Raw genomic sequence first — 25,949 nt, 5'->3', positions numbered from 1 at the left:
GAATAAATATCAGCTCCTCCCCCCATGTAAGTACGACTCCCAAGAATTACATGTCACTTTAGGAACTAGATCATTGCCTAAAATGTAAGTGTCTAACTACCGGTTGAGAAAAATAATAATTTGGGGACCTGCATAATTAAATGTAAAGGTGCATCTATTTTTTCATAAAGCCTTTTTAATTGACAAAGAAATCCCTTTAAAAGAATATGATAAAAATGACCAACTTTAAAAACAAAAAAATATACAACATATTAAAACTTTATATGATGTAAGTCCGTGTTATGTTTCAAAATTAAGAGTAATGCTCTAGAATACAATATTCCATAACTATTTTCTATTGAGAGGCTAAGGGTCTATTGATTTGAGTAGGGCCATTCTCCTAGGATAGAACTGCTAATAGATAGCTCTGTTTTATGTGGAAAGTCTTTGGAAGACTACCTAATAAGTTATTTTTTTTCTATTTATATTTCTTTTTATTTTGACTGAACCATAAGTTATTTTTTTTAATAGTTGCATGGTGAGTTTTTTTAAATATAGAAACTCATAAAAATAACCATTTTTATTTTATAATTTAAATTATTAAAATATTTGTAATAGAAAAGGTTGGGAACTCCCTTGCGGTTCAGTGGTTAGGACTCCGCGTTCTCACTGCTGAGGGCCTGGATTCAACTGCTGGTTGGGGGAACTAAGATCCCACATCCCACAAGCCATGAGGTGTGGCCAAAGGAAAAAAAAAAAAAGTAAAGGTCATTGAAAATATTAAGCAGTACCTAAAAAATAAAAATTAAATACATGAATTCCTTCTAGATTACTAAAATTATATTGTGCTTTTTCAAATTTCACTGGAAAAGAAATATTTTAGAGATAATATTGATTCTATGCCCTTTATAAAGAAAAGTTTATCTTCTGTGACCTTGAGTCAAGTTCTGGTAAATTAGAGGAAGCTCGCTTAACTGAAACCCCTCCTTCTCACACTACCTGAGTTCACAACATCCATTCGTGAAGAACACCTCTTCTGTATCACCTGCCCCATCCTTTCTAGACGTTTATAGAATCTTCACTGCTATGATCCTCTTTACCAAGATAAAGTCAAATCTCTAAAGAACCCAATGGAGTTATTTTTCTCACAGTCATCCAAAGGCTGTTTTCTGAAGAGTTTGGATCAGCTGCTTAAAGATAAAAATCTCTGGAGACAAAGAGATTATACAAAGACAGATTCATACTGACTTGAAGAGAATTTTGAAAACTGGATCTTTGTGTTCTAATGTTTTCTTCACCAAAACAGACAGGCAGTAAAGAAAGCAAAGAGAGAGAAATCCTAGTTAATCATAGGAAAGACCTCGTAAGTATTAGCAGAGGCACCTGGAACAAAGTGAACACAGGATGGATGTCCTAAGTGAAAGTTGCTTGAATTTCAGTGGCAAATACGGGTTTTGGGTCATTTGAACCTTGTCTTAAAACCTGCTTTCCCAACATTTTATTATGAACATTTTCAATCAGAAAAGTGGAAAGAACTGTACAGTGAACATCTGTGCTCCTACCTAGATTCTGCAACGAACATTTACCTACTCTCTTCCTCACCTGTCCGTCCATGTATCCATCTCTACCCTTCAATCCAGGTTAATTTTTTGATGCATTTCCAAGTGAGTTAAAGACCTAAGTATACTTTGCTCCTAAACTGTTCAGCATTTGCATCAATATTTTTATGACTCTTTTTTAAAAAAATTTTTTTATGACTTTTATTTTTTGAGGTCACATCAACCTATAGCGGAATACACAAATCTACCCAAACCTTGTGCATTCTGTGATTTTTCACACCTGCGTGTGCCTGTGCAATGCAAACCTTTATCAGGTAGAGAATGGAGCCCAACCCCACAAAATTCCCTCCAGTCCCTTCATGGTTAGTCCGCATCCTTTGCAACTGCTCTTCGGTTTTTCCTATAGATGAGCTTTGCTTGTCCTAGAATTTCATGTAAATGAAATTGACGTATATACTGCTTTCCTATAGGGCTCCCTCCGCTCAGCATGTGAACTTACCATCTTTTTCTTTTTTTTCTTTCTGTTTATTATTTTATTTTTGAAAATTATTTTATTATTATTTTTTTTTTTGGCCACACTGCACGGCTTGTGGGATCTCAGTTCCCCAACCAGGGATTGTACCTGGGCCACGGCAGTAAAAGTGCCAAGTCCTAACTACTAGGCCACCATGGAACTCCCCTCCTTTTTTTTTTTTAATTGAAGTATAGTTGATTTACAATGTTTCAGGTGTGAAATGATTCATTTATATATATAGATATATTCTTTTTCAGATTCTTTTCCATTATAGGTTATTCTGTGATATTGAGTAGAGTTCCCTGTGCTATACAGTAGGTCCTGATTGTCTCTCTGTTTTATATACAGTAGTGTGTATCTGTTAATCCCAAATTCTTAATTCATCCCTCTCCCCTCCTTTCCCCTTTGGTAACTGTAAGTTTGCCATCTCTTTCTGATTTACTTGCAAAGTGAGATGAAGTGATCTGACCTTTTGGTTTCAAGTGGCGGAGCTGATCTGGTGCCTTTTGACTTTCAGGGCTGTTCCCTGCCATTCTCAACCTTGCCAGCAATGCCCACATCAGCACCAACGCGACCTGCGGGGAGAAGGGGCCGGAGACATACTGCAAGCTGGTGGAGCACGTGCCCAGGAGGGCCATGCGCAACGCCCAGTGCCGGCTCTGCGACGGCAGCAGTGCCAACGCCAAAGGCAAGTGGCGCCCCCTTTGGGAGGACCCGTGGAAATGTACACCTTCCGAGCCGACTACTGGAGACTTGTGTTAGGGAGCCACAGACCTGCGTTCTCCTCACCTGTCCATTTCCACTGATTTTACAGTTTAGAAGTTAAAAAACTGAAACCAGAAGCTGAGAGCATTGCGTGTTCTTGTTTTCTTTCAACAGAACGCCATCCCATATCAAATGCCATCGATGGCACGAATAGCTGGTGGCAGAGTCCTAGCATCCAAAACGGGAGAGAGTACCACTGGGTCACAATCACTCTGGACTTGAGACAGGTGGGTAAGGCCAGAGCCCCTGCAGGAGGCCTGTGGGTGGCTGGGTTGTAATCTCATGAGCTCCGGAAAGTCCACTTGTTTCTTAATACATTTACATTCTGGTCTCACTGCTTTTCCACCCGGTGAATTTAAGTGAGACACAGAAGTTGTCCTTGGTACCGTTTCTTGTCACGTTTATCGTGCCCAGGTATCCTTGGGGAGGTGAGTGGAGTGTTTCCACGTGGTCTGATGTTCTTAGAAGCCATGTCGGGACGGGACGCTGATCGTCCATCCGCCCAGGATGCCACGCCAGGCGGTACCCAGGTGTCCACACACACTGCAGGTGACGTCACAAAACGCATGCATTTCCGGCCTTTTGAGCTTGTTATCTTGCTGTTATCGCTATGCAGCTGTTGTAAGAGGGTTCTACATAGAAAACAAAGCTTGGAAACAAAAGAGGATAGTCTTAAACCTCTGGACACAGCCTCACCCCGTCACACCGTCTGCGAGGGCTGTGAGTACCTGGGGTTGTCCATTACTGCTGTGAGCAAGCCTTCAGCACGAGCTGGGACAGGCAGCGTTTAAATGGCTCGGACCCCACTTGCATCCCCTTGCTTTGCTTTAAGACCACATAGGAGAATGGAGAGAAACATGGTACGGGCTCTGGCTGCTCCACATATTTCTGGGGAAGGGAAGGAGAAGGAAAGAAATCTGAGTGGAAAGGATGAAAAAGAAAGGTGGCAGCTATTGTCAAATTTCTGATTTCAGTTCTCCAGAAAAGTGATGGCATAGCCTTCTTGTTTATGTCCATTCCGTTTCTCTTGGGTTAGAACTCATCACTGTTGTGTGAAATATCCTTGAAAGAGACAACTAGTTGAAATGTGCACTGTAGGATGGAAATAGGAATTTTGGAGATCTTATGATGAAAAGTCGTAATTCTTTGAATAAGTGATCATTAAAAAATACGTAGGGGGCTTCCCTGGTGGCGCAGTGGTTGAGAGTCCGCCTGCCGAAGCAGGGGTCGCAGGTTCATGCCCCGGTCCGGGAAGATCCCACATGCTGCGGAGCGGCTGGGCCCGTGAGCCATGGCCGCTGGGCCTGCGTGTCCGGAGCCAGTGCTCCGCAACGGGAGAGGCCACAACAGTGAGAGGCCCGCATATCGCAAAAAAAAAAAAAAGTAGGATTTTAAGTAGAAAACAAGACAATACTGTGTCTGTTCGTGCACAAGGAACTTTTGAGCTCTAATCGTAACAGTAAATGAGGTAGTAAAATGTGAAGTTCAGAAGACGTTTTTAAAGTTCAGGTTCATAGTATCAACGTAAGTGAAATAATACTTCTGGGTGTTTCCAGCCACGAATCCTGAATTAATATGTCATGCCTTTGTATTTTCAAATCTGCCTGAAGGAAGAGAGAAAAAAACCCCTTTTTGCCCTGGTTTTTGTTTTTGTTTCAGTGGTAAGGATGCTTCTGCAGGAAATGTTGGTTTTCTCATCATCTTTTCAATGTATTTTCCTTCTTTAAGGGAAAAACTACAACATTTTCATCATTACAAATGCAATACTACGTGAGTTTGGCCAAATTAACAGCTGGACATTTTACGAATAGACTTCAAATCCATGTTCAACTGTTGTTTATCTTGCAATTTGTCATGCAATTTGTCAATTTTGACTTCTCCTAACAGGAGATCTTTTTGCTGTAAGTTGGACTGAATCAGCTTGAGGAATTCGGGGGCCTCACTTTTAGGTCTTTAAGGCATATTCAAACACAAGCATACACACAGAATTATAGGCTTCTAAGTACTTTCTAGTGTTTTTACATAAGCTTCTAAATTGAGATTATTTAAAATAACAAAATACTCAGAATTTTCTTTACCTTTTACACAACGTAAAGTTTCTACTGTGCTTTCAGTTTAAAAAAAGTGCAATATGATTATCGCTGAGCAAACCTTTCTCAGATATTTATTTATTGAGTCTTTTTATTGTGAAAATGTTTGAATATGTAGAAAACAGTATTATTGTGACACACACATACCCACCCCCGAGATTCAGGAATTTTTAAGCAGTTTGTCACATTTGTTTCATCTTGGGAACACTTTGCAAGTGAATTGCAGTCATGGTGACATTGGACCAATACAAGATTTTTTGTATCTTCAGAAAATAGGACATTTGTTCTGAATAGCCACCAGGCCATTAGCTAACAAAACTAACAGTAATTTCCTAGTAACTATTTCTCCACCCATATCCGGTTGTCCCACTTTAGCCACCGATGTCTTTTATAGCTTTTATTTTTCTCTTTCAAACCAGGATCAGTAAGGAACACTCATTGCATTTGATGCCTGTTATGTGCTTGTTAAATCTCTTCTAATCTGAATTGTCCTCTCTTATGTTTTTAAAAATGATATTCAATTTTTGAATAGATGAGGCCAGTTGTCTTGTAGAATATCCTACATTTTGGATTTGTCTGGTGGTTTCATTGTGATTTTGTTACCATCTTCCTTTATGCCCTCTATTTCTTATGAACTAAACTCAGCTCTAAAGTCTTGATTACTTTCCAGTTAAATATTTTTGGCCAGAACCCACCGTTGGCGATCCTGGCTGCTCTGTTGCATCCAGAGCTGGTTGTCCCATGAGGAGTGAGGCTATATTTGGGTCCTGCTTAGGTATTGACAGCTGGATGGCTCCCTTCCGCCTCATCTCATCCTTGTTTCCTGGGCCTCATTGACACTCAGCTCTAGAATGTGGTTATACCTTCTGATGACTTTTCTGTCGTCAAAGTCTGTGTATTTCCCTGTCAGGCCAACAATTCACCAGCTGCTAGTTAATTTCTAGATTATACACCCCATGAGGGCAGGGACCACAGCTGTCTGCTTCCTCCTTTCTTCTTCCTCTTCCCTTTTCCTTCCCTGTTGACGTTTATGGAGGCTTGACTTCACAGCCTGACGTCGGCAGAGGTGAGGCAGTGAGTGTGTAATCACACTGTGAATCAGTGCTTTATTTTCACACTCCCCTCCTTTTTTTGGTTCACAGCCTGATTAAAAGATGACCATCAACTAATAACCCATTGACTGCTTTGTTTCACTCCTTTAAAAACGTAAACTCTGGGGGCTTCCCTGGTGGCGCAGTGGTTGAGAGTCCGCCTGCCGATGCAGGGGACACGGGTTCGTGCCCTGGTCCGGGAAGATCCCACATGCCGTGGAGCGGCTGGGCCCGTGAGCCATGGCCGCTGAGCCTGCGCGTCCGGAGCCTGTGCTCCGCAATGGGAGAGGCCAGAACGGTGAGAGGTCTGCGTACCGCAAAAAAAAAAAAAAAATAATATAAACTCTGAAGTACAGGTCTCTAAAGTAAAATTAGGCAGACCTCAGTGTTATCAGGAATCAACAATTTCATGTTGTAAATGTGTTCATGTAACTTAATAAATATGTCAGCCCCTGAGGTTTTATGACCAAATCAGTCAGTTTCGTTCTGTTTTGGCAAATGCCAAAGACATTGATACCATTCTTCATTCTCTAGTTGATGACAGCTGTAGAAATTATGACATTTTAGCCTCTGTATATAATGTTTGGTTACCTGAAAGATAAACTAAAGAAAAGATAAAAAGTGGTGTTATCAGAAAGTCCATAAATGTTGTGTGGTTTGCAATAAGATTTAACTACAGAGTGTTTGCTTTAGTAACACATTACAAGAGGAACGATTAGATTTATTTCTTTACTTCTTTAAAGTAATGCCTGCTATTCATTTCTTGCATCGATTCACCATATTTTAGAATTTACACTGATATCTAGCAATGTCTTACTTAAAAAGAAAACAGTCTGTGGGAATTGAATGAGTGCGGTAGTTTTAAGAAAAAAAATAAAACTGACGAGTCACTTTAACAAATGTAAAACTAACATATACATGGGTGGTGTCCAGTCGTAAACTATTGCTCACTGTCCAATGACCTAGCATGATACCATGGACGTGAGCCCAGGATCTCCTGTGATAACTTAAAATTTTAAAGAAATCATTCTGAGAGAGGGAGCATACCCATTTGATAGATCGTGAATTTTGTGATTGTCAGCATTATTTTAGTTGTTAATTATATTAAACTGTATATATTCTATTAAATATATTAAAATGTATTCCTATGGTAGAGTTTCTCAACTTAAGAACTCAAGGATTTCCAGTTTGAGATACTCTAAGTTAAGACACTGGGCAGATAAAAAGATGTTCAACATCTTTCATCATTAGAGAAAAGAAAATCCACAATGAGATACCACTTTTCACCCATTAACATGGCTATTATCCAAAAACAGAAAATAAAGGTTGGTGAGGGTGTGGAGAGATTGGAACCCTTGTGCATTGCTGGTTGGGAACGTAAAATGGTGCAACACTATGGAAAACAGTGTGGTGGCTTCTCAAAAAGTTAAACAGAATTTCCATATGATCCAGCAGTTCCGCTTCTAGCTATATCCCCAAAGGAATTGAAAGCAGGAATTCAAAATGATATTTGCACACCCATGTGTTATGGCAGCCTATTCACAGTAGCTGAAAGGTGGAAGGAACCAAGTGTCCATCAACAGTGAATCGATAAACAAAATGTGGTCTGTACGTAGCATGGATTATTTTGCCTTAAAAAGGAAGCAGATTGTGATATATGAACAACGTGGATGAACCTTGAAAGTGTGTTAAGTGAAATGAGCCAGACACAAAAGGACAAACGCTGTATGATTCCACGTACATGCAGTTCCTAGAATAGTCATGTCTATGGAGGCAGAAGGCACCAGGTGCTGAGCGGAGGGGGATGGGGAGTGAGTGGTAATGGGTGCAGAGTTTCAGTTTGGGAAGATGATGAGGTTCTGGAAACGGATGGTGGTGATGGTTGCACAACTATGTGAATGCACCTGATGCCACTGAACTGTGCACTTAAAATGGCTGGAATGGTCATTTTAATGTTATATATATTTTACCACAATTAAAAAATGTTAAAATATTGTGAAATACATGCTGTTTTCTATCAGCCAGGGTCCAATCAGGAAAACAGAAACCACAGCAGTTATTTAAAAGGACAGGTCTAGTAGGAGGAACTGGTTAATGGGTGGGAGAGAACTGGGAAAGAGAGTCCCTAGCTAACTGAGAGTTAACCACTGAGGAGGAACTAAGGGAGGCGATTGGGGTTACTCACAGCTGGAGGCTTGCAGGAGAGTACCCCACCTCTGAGCCGGGGTGAGGAGGCTCATGTGGGGAGTTCTGGAAAGCCAAAGACTGGGGCCAACTGCTGCTGGGCGAAAGACATTGACCGGAACAGCAAGTAGACAGAGGGGAAATATCCTCCCTCCCTCCTCCAGCCTCCCTGCCTCCAGCCTCCCAGTCTCCCTCCTCCAGCCTCCCTCCTCCGGCCTCCCTGCCTCCCACTAGTGCCTTCAAACCCCGAGAAGCAGAGTACAGCAGGTGGATTTGCAGTCACTTTGCAACCGGCAGTAATACTGTCATCTCAGTAGGTGATCACTGTGCCAGGGCAGTGACATGAACACAGATCGGCAGCCTTGAAATCCTGGGTCAGAATTTTGTTATACAGTGGTCAGCCAGATTCTGAATATGCTTTTATAAGTTTTTAGATTAACTTTGGAATGAAAATGCAAAATTCATAATCCTCATGGCGAAATCATGGACTGCCTTCTAATACGTGGACAGACTAGGCGTCCTGGGATCTCAGCTGAGAGGCTGCCGTAGGTGACACTGTGACTTTAAGGACAGTGGTGGGGGAAGTGGAAGCAGTTCTATTTATTTCTGTATGTATTTATTTATTATTCCTTTTTGATCGTGTGGCATCGTGGCAGAGATGCATCAAGGGTGGTTGGGTGCTATGCTGTTGGACAGCTTACAAAGTAAAATGCAACACTACTCTATATAAAATGGATAAGCAACAGAGACCTACTGTATATGTATAGCACAGGAAACTATATTCAAGGTCTTATAATAACTTAATGGAAAAGAATCTGAAAAAGAATAAACATATGAAACTGAACCACGTTGCTCTATACCTGAAACTGATACAACATTGTAAATCAACTGTACTTCAATTGAAAAAAAAAAATGAAGGAGGGTTCCTGGTTGAGCACCTGACAAATTCCTTATAAAAAATATGTTTCCTTTCCCCCGTCACACTGGTAGTCCACAAATGACTTAGGAGTCCTAAAAATCTTCAGATATCACATGGGAAACATTAAGCAAGATACAATCTAATTAGAGTTAGCTAATAGGGTTAGCTAAGAAGTGCAATTATGCAGATTTCCAGAAAATAAACTCATAAGTCAATAATTCTTATTTTTTTCTTAATTAGGGAAGTAATATAGGCTCACTGTAGAAAAACTGGAAAGTACAGATAAGTGTAAAGAGACAGAAAAACCTGTCATCCCTTCACGCTGACACAATCACCAATGACATCAGTGTACTTGCTTTTAGACTTTTGCACGCATGTCTATGTATTTAAATTAACAATGCAGTCATAGGGCTGCCGTTTATTCCATACTCCTGCAGGCCAGGCTTTCTGTGGAACCCTTGCTCTGGACTAGCGCATGGAACCCTCGTAATCACACTATGAGTTTGGTTCTGCATTATCTCCTTTTGACAAATGGCAGAACTGAGCCTTAGTTGAAGTAATTCAAGGGTAGAACTCATCCCTGTCTGCATTCTTGGACGATATCATCCTTCCGGCTGAGGTTTGTGACAAATACGTTTGTGTCCTGATGTTTTAGTTAACTTGATAGCATGATCATTTCCCAATATAACTAAAATCATTATTAATAATTTTAAAGCTGCGTTAACATCCTACTCTATGGCTTACCCATGATTTGCATAATAGCTCCCATGCCTGACATGTTGGTTGCTTTTCTGTTATGGATAATAACTTGAGGTTTCAGTGAAAAAGGATTGCATGCCAGTGAAGGAGTGCAGTGCATACAAATCAGTTTCAAGGCTCATATGGCAAGTTTCTGTTTAGTTTTGAGTATCCCTTTCAAAAGAAATGTTCATTGCCTGTTGTGTATAGGAATCTATACATATATTCATATATATCGTGTATATGTATAGGAATCTATATGTAATATATAGAATTTAGTATTATAGAATTTAGAATAATATAGAATTTAGTAATATAGTATATAGAATATATACAGTATATTATCTACGCAGCATATAGAATCTACATATGTATATGAACACTCAACCTATATATTATATATTCATATACTATGCATATGTGTGTCTATATACATATATATAGGTATCTATATAGGTATAGGTTATAGACTCTACAGCATTTTTTTTCTCATCCATGTTACTTCATCTCCAACAATCCTGGAGAGGAGATGGCCCCCTCTTTGCAGGTGAAGAAGTGGCAGTGCAGAGTGGTCCACTGGCTTGCCCAGTGTCACGTGGCTGTACCTGCTGCAACTGGGGCTGGACACCACGACTTCTGGTTCCTTCCACACCACCCACACAGTCTCACCTCATTTGTTCCCAGTCTCCCATCATTGTTTCACTTTCTGTTACGATTTCCTGGGGATGCTGGCAGGAGTTCTGACAATTTCCTTCTGATTTGGGAGTGTCTGGGTTCTTCCTAAACCCCTGTATTTTTGTCACTCAATGGGGTCCTCTCACCTGGGAATGGGGCAGAGTATCAACGCTTCTCTCATGGTAAATCTGGGTGCTGTCTAACGTGATTTTTGGCCAAGAAGCAGGAAAATGAATCAATGTTTAGTAATCTCCTTTCAAAATGTTTAAACCTGGGCAAAATGTTCGCTGGGAGTGGTCAGATTTGTGAGTAAAAATGTGTAATGTCCCTTTAGAAGACAAAGTGTGTTTCATAAAAAAGAAAACGTTTCCTATGGCATTGAAAATAAAGGCTGCTTTTTTGAAGCAGTGCTCTATACTCTGTGTAGGTTTAATTAGGAAGTAACACTTTGTTGTGGGCACATAATCACAGAAGGGCCTTTGTTTTATGCAAACCTTTAGACAAGAGCTGCTTGTTTGCTGGGTTTTATAAAACCTCATTAATCTGGACGTTTGCTGTTGTCTTTTTTCCCCAAAAAATTTCTGAAAAATTGGCCAGAGCTGGATTGAGGTTTATTATTGTATCGTCCATAAGTAGAGTGTTTGCTAAGCACATTGGCACAGTAAATAAAAAAAGAACAGGCAACTTTCACATTCTTAAGGCAGAAAATCTTGAAAGACTTTTAGAACAAGAGTTGCATGTAAATTGGAGCTTCTCATTACAAATGAGTCTTGGGTGTTTGTTAAAAGAGTTCAGGCAGAAATTGTTCCTGGAAACCCTGGTAGAAATGACCATGACTGTGTACTTGTATTTATTCAAAATGATTTTATTTCAATTTTATATTACTTCATACTGGGCTCAACCAATTTCAAATTTTTCTTGCATTTGTTTGGCAAAATGAATAGATTGGAAGAAATCAAGCCCTTCATTACTATTTGGAAGTAAGCCACATGAAATTCTTCTCCTTCATTTTTATCTTTTCCGTCCTATTCTCCATGAAGCTGCTTGTCTCAGAGATATGTCTGTCTTTTGTTTTCACATTTTTGTTATCTCATTTTGTTTTCTCCTACACAGCGGCTTTTCCAATTATCTACTGCTTTGTAAGAGACCACTGCCAAACTTTATGGCTTAAAGCAACATTCATCTTATATCTTTATGGGTTTGTTTCTGGGGGTCAAGGTTTCAGGAAGGGCTTGACTGTGAGTGGTTGTATCTCAGGCTGCAGTCCTTGGGATGGAGCTGCTGGGGGAGGGGGCGCTGGGGCAGCTGAGGGCTGGCCAAGGCTCTCCCTTCATGTGGTCTCTGGGCTTGTCTGTGTGGACTCTCCTTGTGGGCTAGGGGCTTCCTCACAGCATGGCAGCCCTAAGGCAGCATTGTGAATAGGGCAGTTCAGGGCTCCAGCACAAGTGTTCCAGAGAAAGAGGCAGAAGTTGCATCCCTTTAAGACCTGGCCTCAGTGTCACACAGCATCTTCCTCTGTGCTCTTTGGACCTCCCAGTCTCTGAAGTGGGCAAAGATTCAAGTGGAGAAAACATGAGGCAACCCCAGCCTGCCACAGGACGAGGGGTAAAGACTTTGAGACACGTCTGAACCCCCCATTGCCTCCTCACACTTCTGAAAAGAGGCTTCTCTCTGCTGGTCTTCCATAGCTTACCTTTTAGGGGCTATACCTTTATCTTTAGGTGATGTAAAGAGCTATAGGGCCAAGTGGCAATACAGATATTGTACCTTAAATTGTTCAATGTTAATGACTAGTGAGCTGAATACATGAAAATAATTGAGGCCATATGTGGAGCTTCCTTTCCTGGCAAGATTTATTTTTAAGCTTTATCCTTTGTCTGTCATGAACGGTGGTCTGCCAAACAGTCAAGCATAACCATTTTTCCAGTTAGCACAACTTAGTTTACCAAACCTTCCCCCTCTTTTCTTTTTCTGTTTTGAATGGCAGAGGGTTGGCCATACTGTTACAGTGTTGCTTGCTCTACAGGGCTTCTTAGATCGGCCTTGGGAGGGTTCTGGGAAATGAGCGAAGAGAGTTTTGCAGGACTCTGTCAAAATATACTTTTCATATCTCCAACTGTTTTGGCTTCAAAATAAAGCTTTTTGTATATTTATGGAAAGAAAGGGAGGTCTGTTCTGGAATTATTTCTTCCTGTTATAGTAAAGCTAAAAAAAAGATGTTTTAGTTTCTGAAAAAATTTTTCTTTGAAAAATACGTTTTGGAATCCATTCTAGTGTTTGCTTTTTTTTTTTCTTTCTGCTTTTTACTTAGCAGTGTATTCAAATTGAAACATCTAACATCTTCATCTTTAAAAAGAAAGCTGTAACAAAGTAAAAAAACAAAGTAGCTCCTGAATACCTCTGCTATACCTCAGAATAACTCATGTGCTTCTTGTGTCTTCAGTGGAACTTTTCTCTATATAGAACTTCCTTTATTATGATACAGAAGCAGAAATTTTTTAACATAAGAAAAGAATTGTTAAAAAAAACTCCCTTGTGATCCTAACAACCAGGAATTCTCTTCTGATCCGTTCCAGCATATCTGAGAGCATTGCCTGTATTTAATAATTCATAACGTCTGCTTATTGACGGCAGGGGTCTCAGGATTCCTTGATGAACAAGACAGTAGCGACATCCAGGGAAAGTATTCAACAAACCGTAGGTTCCATATAAATGTTGGTATCATCACTGTACTTCAGTTGTTGCTTAAGGCTGACCGTGGTCCTCAGGGGCTTCTGGGCTAGCTGGGGAAAGAGGCAGGTAAGCCGATCACTTCTGCTGGCTGATATGGGGGTCAGGGGAGCTGAGCAGGTATGGGGCACATATAGGAAGGGCAGCTCAGAGCATCAGAGAAACGACCCGAATGTAGGACCAGGTGGAGGAAAGGTACCTGGGAGAGAGCATCATAGAAAAGGCCTGTTTGTGGAGCCAAAATAGTTCATCCAGTGTGATCATAACAGTTGTCTTTCATTTCTTCTTTCTATTGAGATACAATTTACATGCACTGATGTGCGCACATCTTAAGGGTATAGTTGGATGCACTTTGACAAATACAGTCACATGTATAAGCCTCACCGCCATCAAGATGCAGAGCATTTCCATCACCCAGAATGTTCCCCTGTGTCCATCCCGTTCCGTTCACCAGCTCCCCTCCCCGACACCCGCTGGCCAGAGGAACCACTGTTCTGAATATTTTTTCACTTAGATTGGCTTTGCCTGTTATATAACGTCATATAAATGCAATCACACAACCTGTCTTTCTTGTGTCTGTCTTCTTTCTCTTGGCATTATGTCTGCGAGATTCCCCCATTGTTGCTTTTAGTGGTTTGTTCCTTTATTTCTGAGCAATATTTCACTCCGTGAATATACCACACTTTGTTTATCCATCCTCTTGTTAGGGTGTTTGGGTTATTATAATTTCTTCTGTCAGTGCCTATTTTATTTTATTCTGTTTTATTCATCTATTTAGATATAATTGAAAATAACGTTGTGTAGGTTTGAGGTACAAAACACGTTGGTTTGATAGGTTTATATATTGCAATATGATTACTACAGCAGTGTTAGCTAACACCTTTATCACACCACATAATTATCATTTCTTTTTCTGTATTGTAAATAATTCCAACTCTGACGTTTATAATCCAGTATTGTTGACTATAATCACAATATTGTGCATTAGCTCTCCAGAACTTTTTAGTCTACTAGTTGCTACAGTTTTGTCTATTGTAAATAAAGCTGCAGTGAACATTCTATAAAAGTCTTTCTGGACATACGTTTTTATTTCTTAAGGAGTGAAATTGCTTGGCCAGTGGACGTGTGCACATTTAACTTTGTAAGACATGGACACACCAGCCTAGAAAGTGGCTTCAGTAGAAAACCCTTTGTCCAGTTTCTAGTTGTTTATTGCCAGAGGGCTAGGCAGTACCAATTTCTTCTTCATGGCTGGTATCTGAATTTCTGTAACAATTTTTAATGGCAGAATAATGTCATCATCTGGGTATACAGAGATTTGTTTAACCTGCTCACACTGTTGAACATTTAAGGTGATTGTAATTTTATAAATTACACTGCAACAAACATCTGAATAGTTTTGCGGCTGCAGTGCTGATTATGTTTTAGCGTAGATTCCAGGAAATGGGATTTCTGGGTCAAAGAGCTTAAACAGGATCGCGAGAGGCCGCCTTGGGGGCGTCGGGCCCTGGCCGCAATGTGGGCTGGGTGCCAGCCCCGCGCGCAGGAGGGTCGCCCCGCAGGAAGCAGGGCACCAGGTTATTCTACATGAGTGGAGGAGGTAGTTGTTGCAAGTAGAAGAGACACAACTGTTTTTTAGGATGTCTGAAGATGAATAAAAAGTGAAATTTGTATGCCGTCTTGAACCAGCTCTTCAGAAATTTACTAAGATAGTAATCCCAACAGACCTGGAGAGGTTAAGAATGCACCAGCTAAATATTGAGAAGTATCAGAGGTGCAGAGTCTGGGACAAGTTGCATGAAGAGCATATCAATGCAGGACGTACAGTTCAGCAACTCCACTCCAGTATCCGAGAAATGGAGAAGCTTTGTTTGAAAGTCCAAAGGGATGGCCTAGGACTTCTGAAGAGAATGATAGATCCTGTTAAAGAAGAAGCATCAGCAGCCACAGCAGAATTTCTTCAACTCCATCTAGAATCTGTGGAAGAACTTAAGAAACAATTTAATGATGAAGAAACCTTATTACAGCCTCCTTTGACCAGATCCATGGCTGTTGGTGGAACATTTCACGCTCCTAAAGATGAAGCTAATCCTCAGAGTATGACTCAGGTATATGTGTTGCCTGAAATTCCTCGAGATCAAAATGCTGCAGAATCATGGGAAACCTTAGAGGCGAACTTAACTGAACTTAGCCAACTGGTCACTGATTTCTCTCTCCTAGTGAATTCTCAGCAGGAGAAGATTGACAGCGTTGAAGACCATATCAACAGTGCTGCTGTGAGTGTTGAAGAGGGAACCAAAAACTTGGGGAAGGCTGCAAAGTACAAGCTGGCAGCTCTGCCTGTGGCAGGTGCTCTCATCAGAGGAATGGTGGGGGCCCGACTGGCCTCCTTGCAGGCTTCAGAGTGGCAGGAATTGCAGCTGCGCTTGGTGGTGGGGTGGTGGGCTTCACAGGTGGAAAATTGTTACAAAGAAAGAAACAGAAAGTGATGCAGAAGCTCACTTCCAGCTGTCCAAATCTTTCCAGCCAAACTGACAAAAAATGCAGTTAAAAACCAAACTTCAGTATTATTGGTGCCAACATGTCTATCCTTTGCTGCGTTGGATACTCATCAGCTTTTGGAACATGAACATGATTATATCAAAATAGTGGCTATCGATGCTCAAGTGGGATTGAACTGTGATAAGTGCATATATTTTGTTGTTTGCTGGGGTGTTAATGGGGATGTTAGATACTGAGAAGCCTGGACTGAGGGTGTACAGTGTTTGGCAGGTAAACTTTAAGGACTGCCAGGGAGCAGACTTTTTACCTGGAAATGTGGAAACCCAACCCATCACTTTGATAAGGACTTGCGATGTGTGAACATGTTGGGTTACAGAAGGACAGTTTTCAGAACAGTTTCTTCCATAACTCTGACATGGAGACTCCAAGGCTAAGCCTATTGTAAATATGCTTCTTTATCTCCTAAATATAGATTAGTTAGGCATCTATAGGAAAGAATGGAAGTTCAGTAGCTTTTTGTATCAAATAGGGAAATCAGGAGCTAGCAAGGGGCACAATTGAATTGCATTAATGGAGTCCATTTGGTGAACCCTATTGCAATTTGTTCTAACCATAGTTTCAAGTGAAGGAAACAAATAGTGTAAGAAAATGGAAAGAAAGGCCCGACTTCTCTTTCAGATATCTTAATTTGTGACACTGGCCTCTTCTCTGAACTCTTTTTTCTGCCTCTCTGTAAATAAAGAACACAGTCTCAAGTGGTAGACTTATAAGGCCAGTCACTAAGCTTGCTCTGTCAGCCCCTTTTTTTAATTTTTGAATTTTATTTTATTTATTTTTTTATACAGCTCCAACCAAAGGACACAGGCTCGCTGAATGAATACAAAAACAAGACCCATATATATGCTGTCTACAAGAGACCCACTTCAGACCTAGGGACACATAGAGACTGAAAGTGAGGGGATGGAAAAAGATATTCCATGCAAATGGAAATCAAAAGAAAGCTGGAGTAGCAATACTCATATCAGATAAAATAGACTTTAAAGTAAAGAATGTTACAAGAGACAAGGAAGGACACTACATAATGATCAAGGGATCAATCCAAGAAGAAGATACAACAATTATAAATATATATGCATCCAACATAGGAGCGCCTCAATGCATAAGGCAACTGCTAACAGCTATAAAAGAGGAAATCGACAGTGACACAATAATAGTGGGGGACTTTAACAGCCTGTCTCTTAACACCTCAAATATCTAGTCCCCTCTGCCTTCCCTGCCTTGTAATTTTGAAAAGTTCTTTGACTTATGGGGTGAATTCTACCCATGTGTAATGCAGACTTTTCTCATAATCTGTTTTGGTTTTTTTGTTTGTTTTTTGTTGCTGTTGTTTTGGTTCTTTTTGGTATTGGCTGCCATCTCTGTTCATCCTCTACTGTAACCTCTAGGTAAAAAAGAAAGTGAGAGAGAGGTGTCAGTCTCCAAATACTTTCAACGTTGTTAGAGTTTGAGCTAAAAAATAAGCAAGGGGGGAACAGCAGATCATTTCTTGGGGCATCTTACAATTTCAGGGGACTCATGTACTTGCCGTGCAGGGAGTGTTTGACCCTAAGTCTCTTCAGCTGGCAGTTGGAGGAGCTAAGGACTAGCTTTCTACCTCACTGCTGTTACTACCATCCTTTTCCCCAGGCTTTGCTGTCTCCTGTGATTTCTTTCACCTTGCACAGCTGCTGTTTCTTCCCAAGAATGGCATTCATGCTTGCCTTTTCTCACATTCAAGGTTGATGGTGGACAAAGCCTGATGCCAAGACTCAGTCCTGGTGGAGGATTTGTGGTGCTAATCTCAACACTTGACATTGACAGCAAGCATGGCTCAGCCCAACCCAATGTCTATCTCAAATAGCAGAAAAGTTTTAAATTTAGGAAAAAAGAACTTAAGATTATAGGCAGACTTATCCTGTACTCTCACCTCATTTGCAATAGGAAGGAACCACCGTTTGCCTTATTCTTTTCTGAGGACAGAGGAAAGGGCACCTACACCACAAAAGGTATGAGATCTCTGCTCAGGCGCCAAATGGATTCATCAAGCTGTTGAATGATTTATCACTTCTCTCTTGTTGAGTTTACTCTTAATAACTTTTATTGATTGCTACCTTTTACTTCTATGTCTAATCTAAAGAGACCTTTCTCATTCATACTTTCTGCTTCTCACCAGTGAATTCCAATGAAGCAGCATACCATTTCTTATTGTTCTTAAATAACTGGAAAACATCAAGTATTTCTACCTGCTGACTCATATCTTTAATATAATACCAAGAAGGAAGTACTTTGAGTGTCAGAGTCTGATCCAGTATTTGACATTGGATACCTGTAAGGTTGGGATAAATACTTTTGAACTCCATCTTTTTGTATTTTTGGATCCTTGCTGTCCCTTTAACACAGGGCGTTCAAACCAGAATGAGGATCAGAATTGCCCAGGGCGCTAATTTAAAACAAGATTCCTAAACTTCAGTCCCATAGGTTCTAATAATAGCCAATCTGGCCTGGTCAGCTAAAATTATAAATTTAAGTTACAGTTATATCAAGATTCAGCTGTATCATTGAATCCTGTAATTTCTAGTATTCTACCCTTCAGCCAACCTAAAATTCCTATTCTGCCAACCCAAAATTGGCTAGCTCACCATCTTAACAGCACTAGGGACTCATTCTACTGTCAGGCTGGTTCTACATCAAGACCTGAAGGAGAAAAGAGGCCTGTTATTGACCCTCACAGTTTGTTTTGGGAGCTCTCCTTTTTACTGAGCCAGTGTGGGACATCACTGTATGTGCTCATAGAGGCCTTTGAGTTTTACTACTCATCAGGATGGGAATATTACTCTAGCAGTCTTCATGCTTAGGCAAGTTGCAATCCTTTTTAAAAGTTTTATAATTTAAAATTATTTAGAAATTGTATCTAATTTCCCCATAATAGAAGCTAATAGCCAACCTTTTGTAGAAATTTCTAGATGTGTTTAGTCAACTATAAATGATATACGTATAAACTATAAAGTGTTTAGAAGTATAAATTAGTCAATATAACACAGAAACCAATCTTAAAATGGAATTTAATGCCCTACAGTAGCAGATTAAATTTATCTTCTCTATGATTCATGTCTTATTTTTACTGCAACAAGTTAGAAGGTAAGGAACACTTTGATTAAGTTCTTAAAATTTACAGAGTCTCATTTGGATAAAGGCAGCACTCTTAAAGCCTTTTTAATATAATAATCTGATAATTTCTCTGTAGAACAGAGACTTTGAAACTTTTTGGTTGTAATCCACAGTAAAAAAGCATTTATATCAAAACTCAGCATATGCATTATGGAACAATACTTAACCATTATGTGCAGTGCACTCTGATGTTTTTTATTGTTTTAGTTTTTAAAAGATGCTAGTTGTAACCTACTAAATTGATTTCATAATCTACCAAAGGGTTTTGACCCTTAGTTTGAAAAAAAAACCCCACCCTTACAGAGGAACTGTTATTTATGGAATATTTTCTGTTTGCCAGGCCCTTCACTAGACATTTTACAGGTAAGGACACTGGGTCTCAGAGAAGCTAAATAATTTGCAGAGGGTTATTCAACTACAAAAGGGTGAAGCCAGGATGTAAACTAGGTCTGTTGAGCTACAAAAACTTCTGTTACTCTCATACTGTGTTGCTTCTGTATATTAAAATTGAGATGGACTATTCGCTCTGCTTCACCCAAACACCCATATATTCTGTAAAGCAGGCTTGCTTTGAAATTACACATGCCGTTCATTTTCACTTTTCTTAAAATCTTGTGTTTCCTCATCAAATGTCCAGCAGCCTCAGTTTTTAATGGTGGCCAGTGCAGAAGTACATAGCGCTGAATTTAGTCCTTAGACTATAAAATTAATAGCGTTTCCATCCCACCCACACATCCTACAAATTTCCTTATATTTGTGGGTCACAGCCATCACTTAAGCAGTGCTTTTTATATTGAATTTTAAAATAAACTCTAATATTTTTTTAAAACAATCATATAACTCATAGAATCAAATGATTATCCTTTAAAATGGTACCCTTGGGAGGCCATGCACTTATTGTAGTGATGCTGATATTACTTAGAATATTTTTGAAACTTTTCTTTTGGAATTGCCTCTAAAGACATTTTACAAATCACATAAAAAAGCCATCTCAGTGTTTATTAGTCGCAGACTCTGCTCCCTTGTTCTTATGACCTCTCCTCTCTTCCTTCCTCAGTTTTGCTTTTCTTCTGCTGATTTAGCTCTCCTACCCACCTATGCTGGAGCCAATAACCTAAGAAGCCCCAGAAAAGGGTGTGCTGGCCAGAGTTCCTGGGGCAAGAACTTTCAGGTTATACTGACGCCGAGTGCTGTATAGGGAGAGTTCTGCGAATCCAAAAGCCTTCCTCTGTGGGCCTCCTGCCTCCTGTGCCCCAAAGTAGTTTGCACAGGAGTAAGGACTGAATACTGCCGTTATCTATCAATCACAAGAAGCTGAGGAAACTTACATATATACTGTACAACATTTTTCTCCAGTGAAGGTCACAGAAGCCAAACCAAGCCATTGTTTGTGTTAACTCAAAAATGGAAAGGTCGTTTTCAGGGTGCCCCTTGCCCTTCGTTGCTGCCACATGAAATCTTTGGGAGGAAGGATGAAGAAGAGTGTGGGGAAATGGTTCTCCTGTGAAATGGGACATTTTCTTCTCTTAATAAAATATAACATGGCGGTGGCTTTCAGGTACTTATGAATGCTAGAAACTCATTTTAAGTAGCCAGAGGTCTAATAAAAGGTAGGGAAGCTTCCCCACTAGCCGAAATTAATGTGAACAGTTCAGGTTCTGTTTGTGTGGGGTTCTTTTGTTTTGTTTTGTTTGCGGTACACAGGCCTCTCACTGTTGTGGCCTCTCCCATCGCGGAGCACAGGCTACGGACGCACAGACTCAGCGGCCATGGCTCACGGGCCCAGCCGCTCCGCGGCACGTGGGATCCTCCCGGACCGGGGCATGAACCCATGTCCCCTGCATCGGCAGGCGGACTCTCAACCACTGCGCCACCAGGGAAGCCCTGTTTGTGTTTCTGTTAACATTTCGTGTTGTTTCTAACAAGATGTTCTCAACTATTTATATTAATTAATTTGACACCATTTCACAGAGCCACTGCTTAGGTATGATAAACAATCAACGGTAGAGGATCCACCTATAGTCCATATTACTGCCCTCAAAGAAATTATTTATTGCGGGAGACAAGAAAAACGTCTGTGCAATATTAACAAAAGAAATAAATTCATATAAAAACGTAAGAGGTGTCAAAGGCAAATGATTTGCCCAAGATTAAAGCTAGTTAGCACAAAAGCTAGAATTATAACCATGGTCTAAGAAAAAAAAATCCTCAAAGTAATTTTACTGAGTTTTTGTTATGCCATATCAGGTTGCCTACTGAAGCTTGTGGTCTTTCAGACCAGCTTTAACATTCCAAATCAGTCAACAGCTACAGTGGAAAGAGAAATGGATGGGGAATCAGGAGATCAGAGCTCTACCTTTGGCTTTGTCTCTGATAGTAAGCTTTTACTCAGGGGTTGCTGCTTTCTCCCATTCTAGTCAGGGATTCTCCATTCTTTCTATCTAGCCTCTTACTGGGTCCTGTTAATTGTTTGAATATTAGTCGCATTCATTTCTTAAATATATTCGTAGCCATCACTCCAGTAAAAGACTTTATTACCTCACATCCGCTACCTCATCTTCCCCAACTTTAGGCCATTCCTCACATCACTGCCACAAGAACTGTCTTTCATTTTTCTGCTGAAATATTTTCAGCAGATCCTGTTGAATACCTTATAAAGTTCAGCCTTCCATATACTGGCCCCAGCTTTGTCTCTTCAGACTCGCTACTCAACCATCTGACAATGCCACTGAAAATCAGACATTCCACAAGAATGATTTTAAGGTTTTTCTATGGTGAAGGTACAAACTGGTAATAAACTATGTTTACATTTCTTCCAGACTAAAGCAATTTCTGTAATACTACATTTTACAAAACTAGTCAGCTGAGTTTTGTTTCAGCTCTTGAATAAGTCTAAAAGTTGTTTCCTAAGGAGAAGAAATCTTTTGTCCCCTCAGAGGAAATTACATACAATTTCTTAACCTCCAAAACAACGTCAGTCTTGTCACCTGTGCATTGGATAGCCAAAGCATGAAGATTTTAATTTAGCAGCATAGATACTCCAGACTTGAACGGACCATCGTCCAGCTCCTGTGAGAAACTTGACTAATAAATATTTGAGGAAATTACTCAAGAGTACGTACATGTTATCCATACATTTCTCAAGTACTTGAGATTGTCTTTTATTAAGGTTAATCACTAAAAAAGATGTTTACCAAGGTTTCATTAATTAACCCCCTAAAGATGTTTTCCATTTTATTGTTAAAACCCTTGGTGTTAGCAAGGGTCAGCACAAAAAAATGGCCCAATGGTGAGAATGTCTACAAATTCTGTAAAGCTTACTGAATTCGCTTATGATGTTGCTAAGTGGTGCTTATATAAGGAAACATGCAATAAATTCACTCATTCAACAACAACAAAAAAACCAAAACCAAAAGAGCTTAAACATTTTTGAAAATTAATTTTTATTGTTTTATTTTTTTTCAAAAATATTGCTCGATTTATATACTCACTAACAGTGAATAAAAGAGTGTGTCTCACAACCTCTCAGCAGCATGGAGACTAAAAGGTTCTTTCTTTCTTTGTTCCCTGTTAATTGAATAGCAAGGAATTTACTTATTCATTCATTCACTCATTCATTCAGATATAGCATATATTCATTTATTTACATTTGGTCACTGTATTGAACATATATTTGGGAGCGCCGGGCTGACTTCAGATGCTTAGACAATATTTGTTTGGTCTTGTTTATCACCTTCACATGTGTAAATTATGCCATGATTATTTACCTCTGATGAGGCAAATGCTTTGTCAAATGGTGGTGACAGTTTTAGATATTTGAAAATCAGTGTAAGAGGCAGGACAGAATTTTCAAGTCATAACAAATGAGAAAAAAATTGAATGAACTGCAAATATCATCATCTTGAGAGGTGCCAGTGGTCAGCAGAATAACTATGGCGCTTAGGGAAAGTGATTGCAAATCTGATAGTGATACCTTACATCTGTATCGTGCATTTTATAAAGTGTTTTTCTATTTGTTATTTCACACTTACAATGTGATATACAATGTGATATACAATATTCATTGTGAATAATGCAGTGGGGTGTAGAGAACACAGCTGGATTTATCACTTTAAGCCTGAATCCTGGGAAACATTACATTTCCTTCTGTAATTCTCTGGATTGTAAGAAATTTAAGATCTGTTCATCACTACCTTTTTGGGAGGAGGGTGGAGAGTAATTCTGGAAGTCTGACTCTGCAAGCATTGGCCTTGGTGAGGTGAGGAGGCTGCCGAAGTAGTGACAAAGGTGGAAACTCTTCAGGGACTGGGCCTGCTTGTGCCAGTGCATTCAGCTCTGTTCTCCTTTGACATTTTTGCACAGATACTTGGAGAGCACTGGCTCGCCCTGGCTTGGTGGCCTCCATGCCCCATAAGGTCCAGAAATGAAGGCTGGGAAAACTGTGAGATCAATTTAAAACCTGCAGATAATTAGCTGGGATGCCACAGCTATCGAAGGCCACATACCTGAGAAGTTTGGTGAAGCCTGAAAACCACTTATTAGCTTCTGTGCAGCCAACCGGAGGGGTTTAAGCTTTCTTAGAATAACTGATAACTATTATAACATGTGTAAATAGTCCTGTTCCTTTGTTTTGTGTGTCTTTTTAAATTAATAGACTTTATTTTATAGCGACGTTTTAGATTTACAGAAAAATTGAGTTTCCATATACCCTCTCTATAATAGTTTTTTTAATCAAATTTGAGTTATTCTTAATCATCTTTCTAAAAGTAACATCATAAAGTGACCTATCTAGTGTTGTTTTAATAGTGTCCAATACCTTTTCCCCGCTATTAGGTGACCATGAGAATTGTCAGTCTTATAATTTAAAATTTTGTTTTCTCTATTTTATGGCATACAATCAGAAGATATTTATCTTTGTTCTTCAGGTGCTAGAAGCACAAGAAAGCCCGTGAAATAACTGTTTCTTAGGCCTCCATTGAGATGCTCACCATTTAGGATCATTTACAATGCTGTACCAGACTCCAGGGCCAGGCCAAGAATAGGGCTGCCCAGAGGTCAGCCGGGCACTTAGTCAACGTCACCAGGAGGAGATGCCGCCCTCTGAGCTGAGAGTCTCCAGCCACGTCACTCAGGGGTCTCCTTTCACTCTCAAACCCTAACAGTTTGGGCTCCAGTTTTGTATTTTGTGACGTGTCATCAGGCCCCACTAGAGCTTAGTAAGAAACTGACAGAAATGGGGTCATGGGAAAGACAGGGTTTCACGCATCCCCTCTGAGCTGCTAGCTTGCCCTCCAGATGGCTCGGTTGGCTTCTCCAGGGTTGGCCCCTCGTCATTTTCAATTTAGAAATCTCCATCTTCCACAAAAAGTTGAGTCTTTGTATCATTCACTTTTCTCTCCTTATTTTCACACCTTTTTTTTTCTTGTGGTAAAATATACGTAACATAAAATTTACCATTTAAACCATTTCTAGGTGTACAGTTCACTGGCACTAAGTGCATTTACATTGTTGTGCAGCCATCGCCACCATCCCTCTCTAGAACTTTCCCATCATCTCATACTGAAACTCTGTCCCCATTAGACAGTACCTTCCCATCCTCCCCTCCCCTGCCCCCATTTTCCGCAATTCTGATTTGGGTCTCGATGAATTCGACTATTCTAGGTAACTCATGTAAGTGGAATCATGCAGTATTTGTCCTTTTGTGTCTTGCTTACTTCATTTAGCATAATGTCCTCCAGCTTTATCTATGTTGTAGCAGGTATCAAACTTTCACACCTGAATAATATTCCCCTGTATCCCAGAGTTTGTTTAGCCATTTATCCGTGGTAGACATCTGGTTTGTTTCCATCTTTTGGCTACTGTGAATAGTGCTTCAATAGACATTGTTGTCCAGATATCTGTTGTTGAGTCCCTGCTTTCAGTTCTTGTAGGTATATACCCAGAGTGGAATTGCTGGATCACATGGTAATTCTAAGTTTCTTTCTTGAGGAACCGCCATCTTGTTTTCCATGCAGCTGTGCCACTTAGCTTCCCACCGCACTTTTTTAAATAAACAAAAGCCTTCCTGTATAAGACCTTTGTTTAGATATTCCTTTTTTAAAAAAGCTTTAAATGTGATGAAGTGTCAGCTTGATGCCTGACGAATGATAGATGCTCAGTGAGGTTAGAGGTACCTAAAGAAAGATGAGAATCTTCAAATAGCATGTAGACCAAGGTTCCATGTACTGAGTGAAATCTTGCATAAACAAAAACTGCTTTCTAATCTCTCTAGGGCTAAAACTATAAGCGATTCAGCTAGATTTAGTGAAAGAAACACATAATTATTGTGTCTAGAGGCTGTAAATGTGTAACTCACAGGTTAATGTTTAATGGAGTTAGTCAAGTGCAGATTTGCACAGCTTTTCTAGACGGTGTCGCCAGTTGGATTTGTGAGGCTTAAAGATTGGGGCCCCTTTTACTTTCTGAGGTGCAATTGAACTGTTTTCTCACGATGAGGGATGAAAAGAGAGCTGTCAGGCGGTTTGCTGCTAACCATTGCTGGACCTGCCGGGCACCATAGGTCAACGTGAGGACCAAGAGAGGAAGTGAAAAGAAGCTTTCACATGTTTTCAGCCAGACATTCTCTGGGACTGAGGGAAGAAGGGCAAAGTGTGGGCTTTGGGGCCATGTCGGGGAGACCTGTCCCATCTTCCTGAGGTGGAGAGGGGGTCTGGCCAAAGCTGGAAAGCCCCGCTGGGCCTCCGTGTTTTCTTTCTCACTCACACTGGACCTTCTGGCAAACTCTTTAAGACCCGCTGGCTTTTTTCTCTACTTTAGTCTTGGTCTTCACTGTGTCAACACCACCAGCTCTCACGATTTCCTGGCACCAGCATCCAGTTCCGGCACCCAATCTTTTCATCCCTGGTGACCTGGTAACTCCCTGGTTTAGGGTCTTCGAATGGTCTAGAAGTTTTAACGTTTCGCAGAGAGCCCTGCCCTGTCCAGTCCCCTCCCGTC

The 25,949-nt window shown here is 40.3% G+C and overlaps 1 protein-coding gene and 1 pseudogene across 2 annotated transcripts in view; both read left to right on the top strand.

Annotated features, from left to right (window-relative positions):
* Nucleotides 1–25,949, top strand: part of LAMA1 (laminin subunit alpha 1) — a 164,990-nt gene that overhangs the window by 20,818 nt on the left and 118,223 nt on the right. For both annotated transcript variants that reach the window (XM_060311142.2, XM_060311143.1), the window contains exons 2-3: nt 2,570–2,740; nt 2,932–3,044. In XM_060311142.2, coding sequence (XP_060167125.1) covers nt 2,570–2,740; nt 2,932–3,044 — 284 coding nt within the window. The remainder of the gene's footprint in view (nt 1–2,569; nt 2,741–2,931; nt 3,045–25,949) is intronic.
* LOC115842049 (syntaxin-17 pseudogene) lies at nt 14,885–15,795 on the top strand (annotated as a pseudogene).

This window comes from Globicephala melas, chromosome 13, assembly GCF_963455315.2.
Source record: "Globicephala melas chromosome 13, mGloMel1.2, whole genome shotgun sequence".
Classification (NCBI taxonomy): domain Eukaryota; kingdom Metazoa; phylum Chordata; class Mammalia; order Artiodactyla; family Delphinidae; genus Globicephala; species Globicephala melas.
Note: the sequence above shows the minus strand (reverse complement) of the source record. Positions and strands in the feature narration are given on the sequence as shown.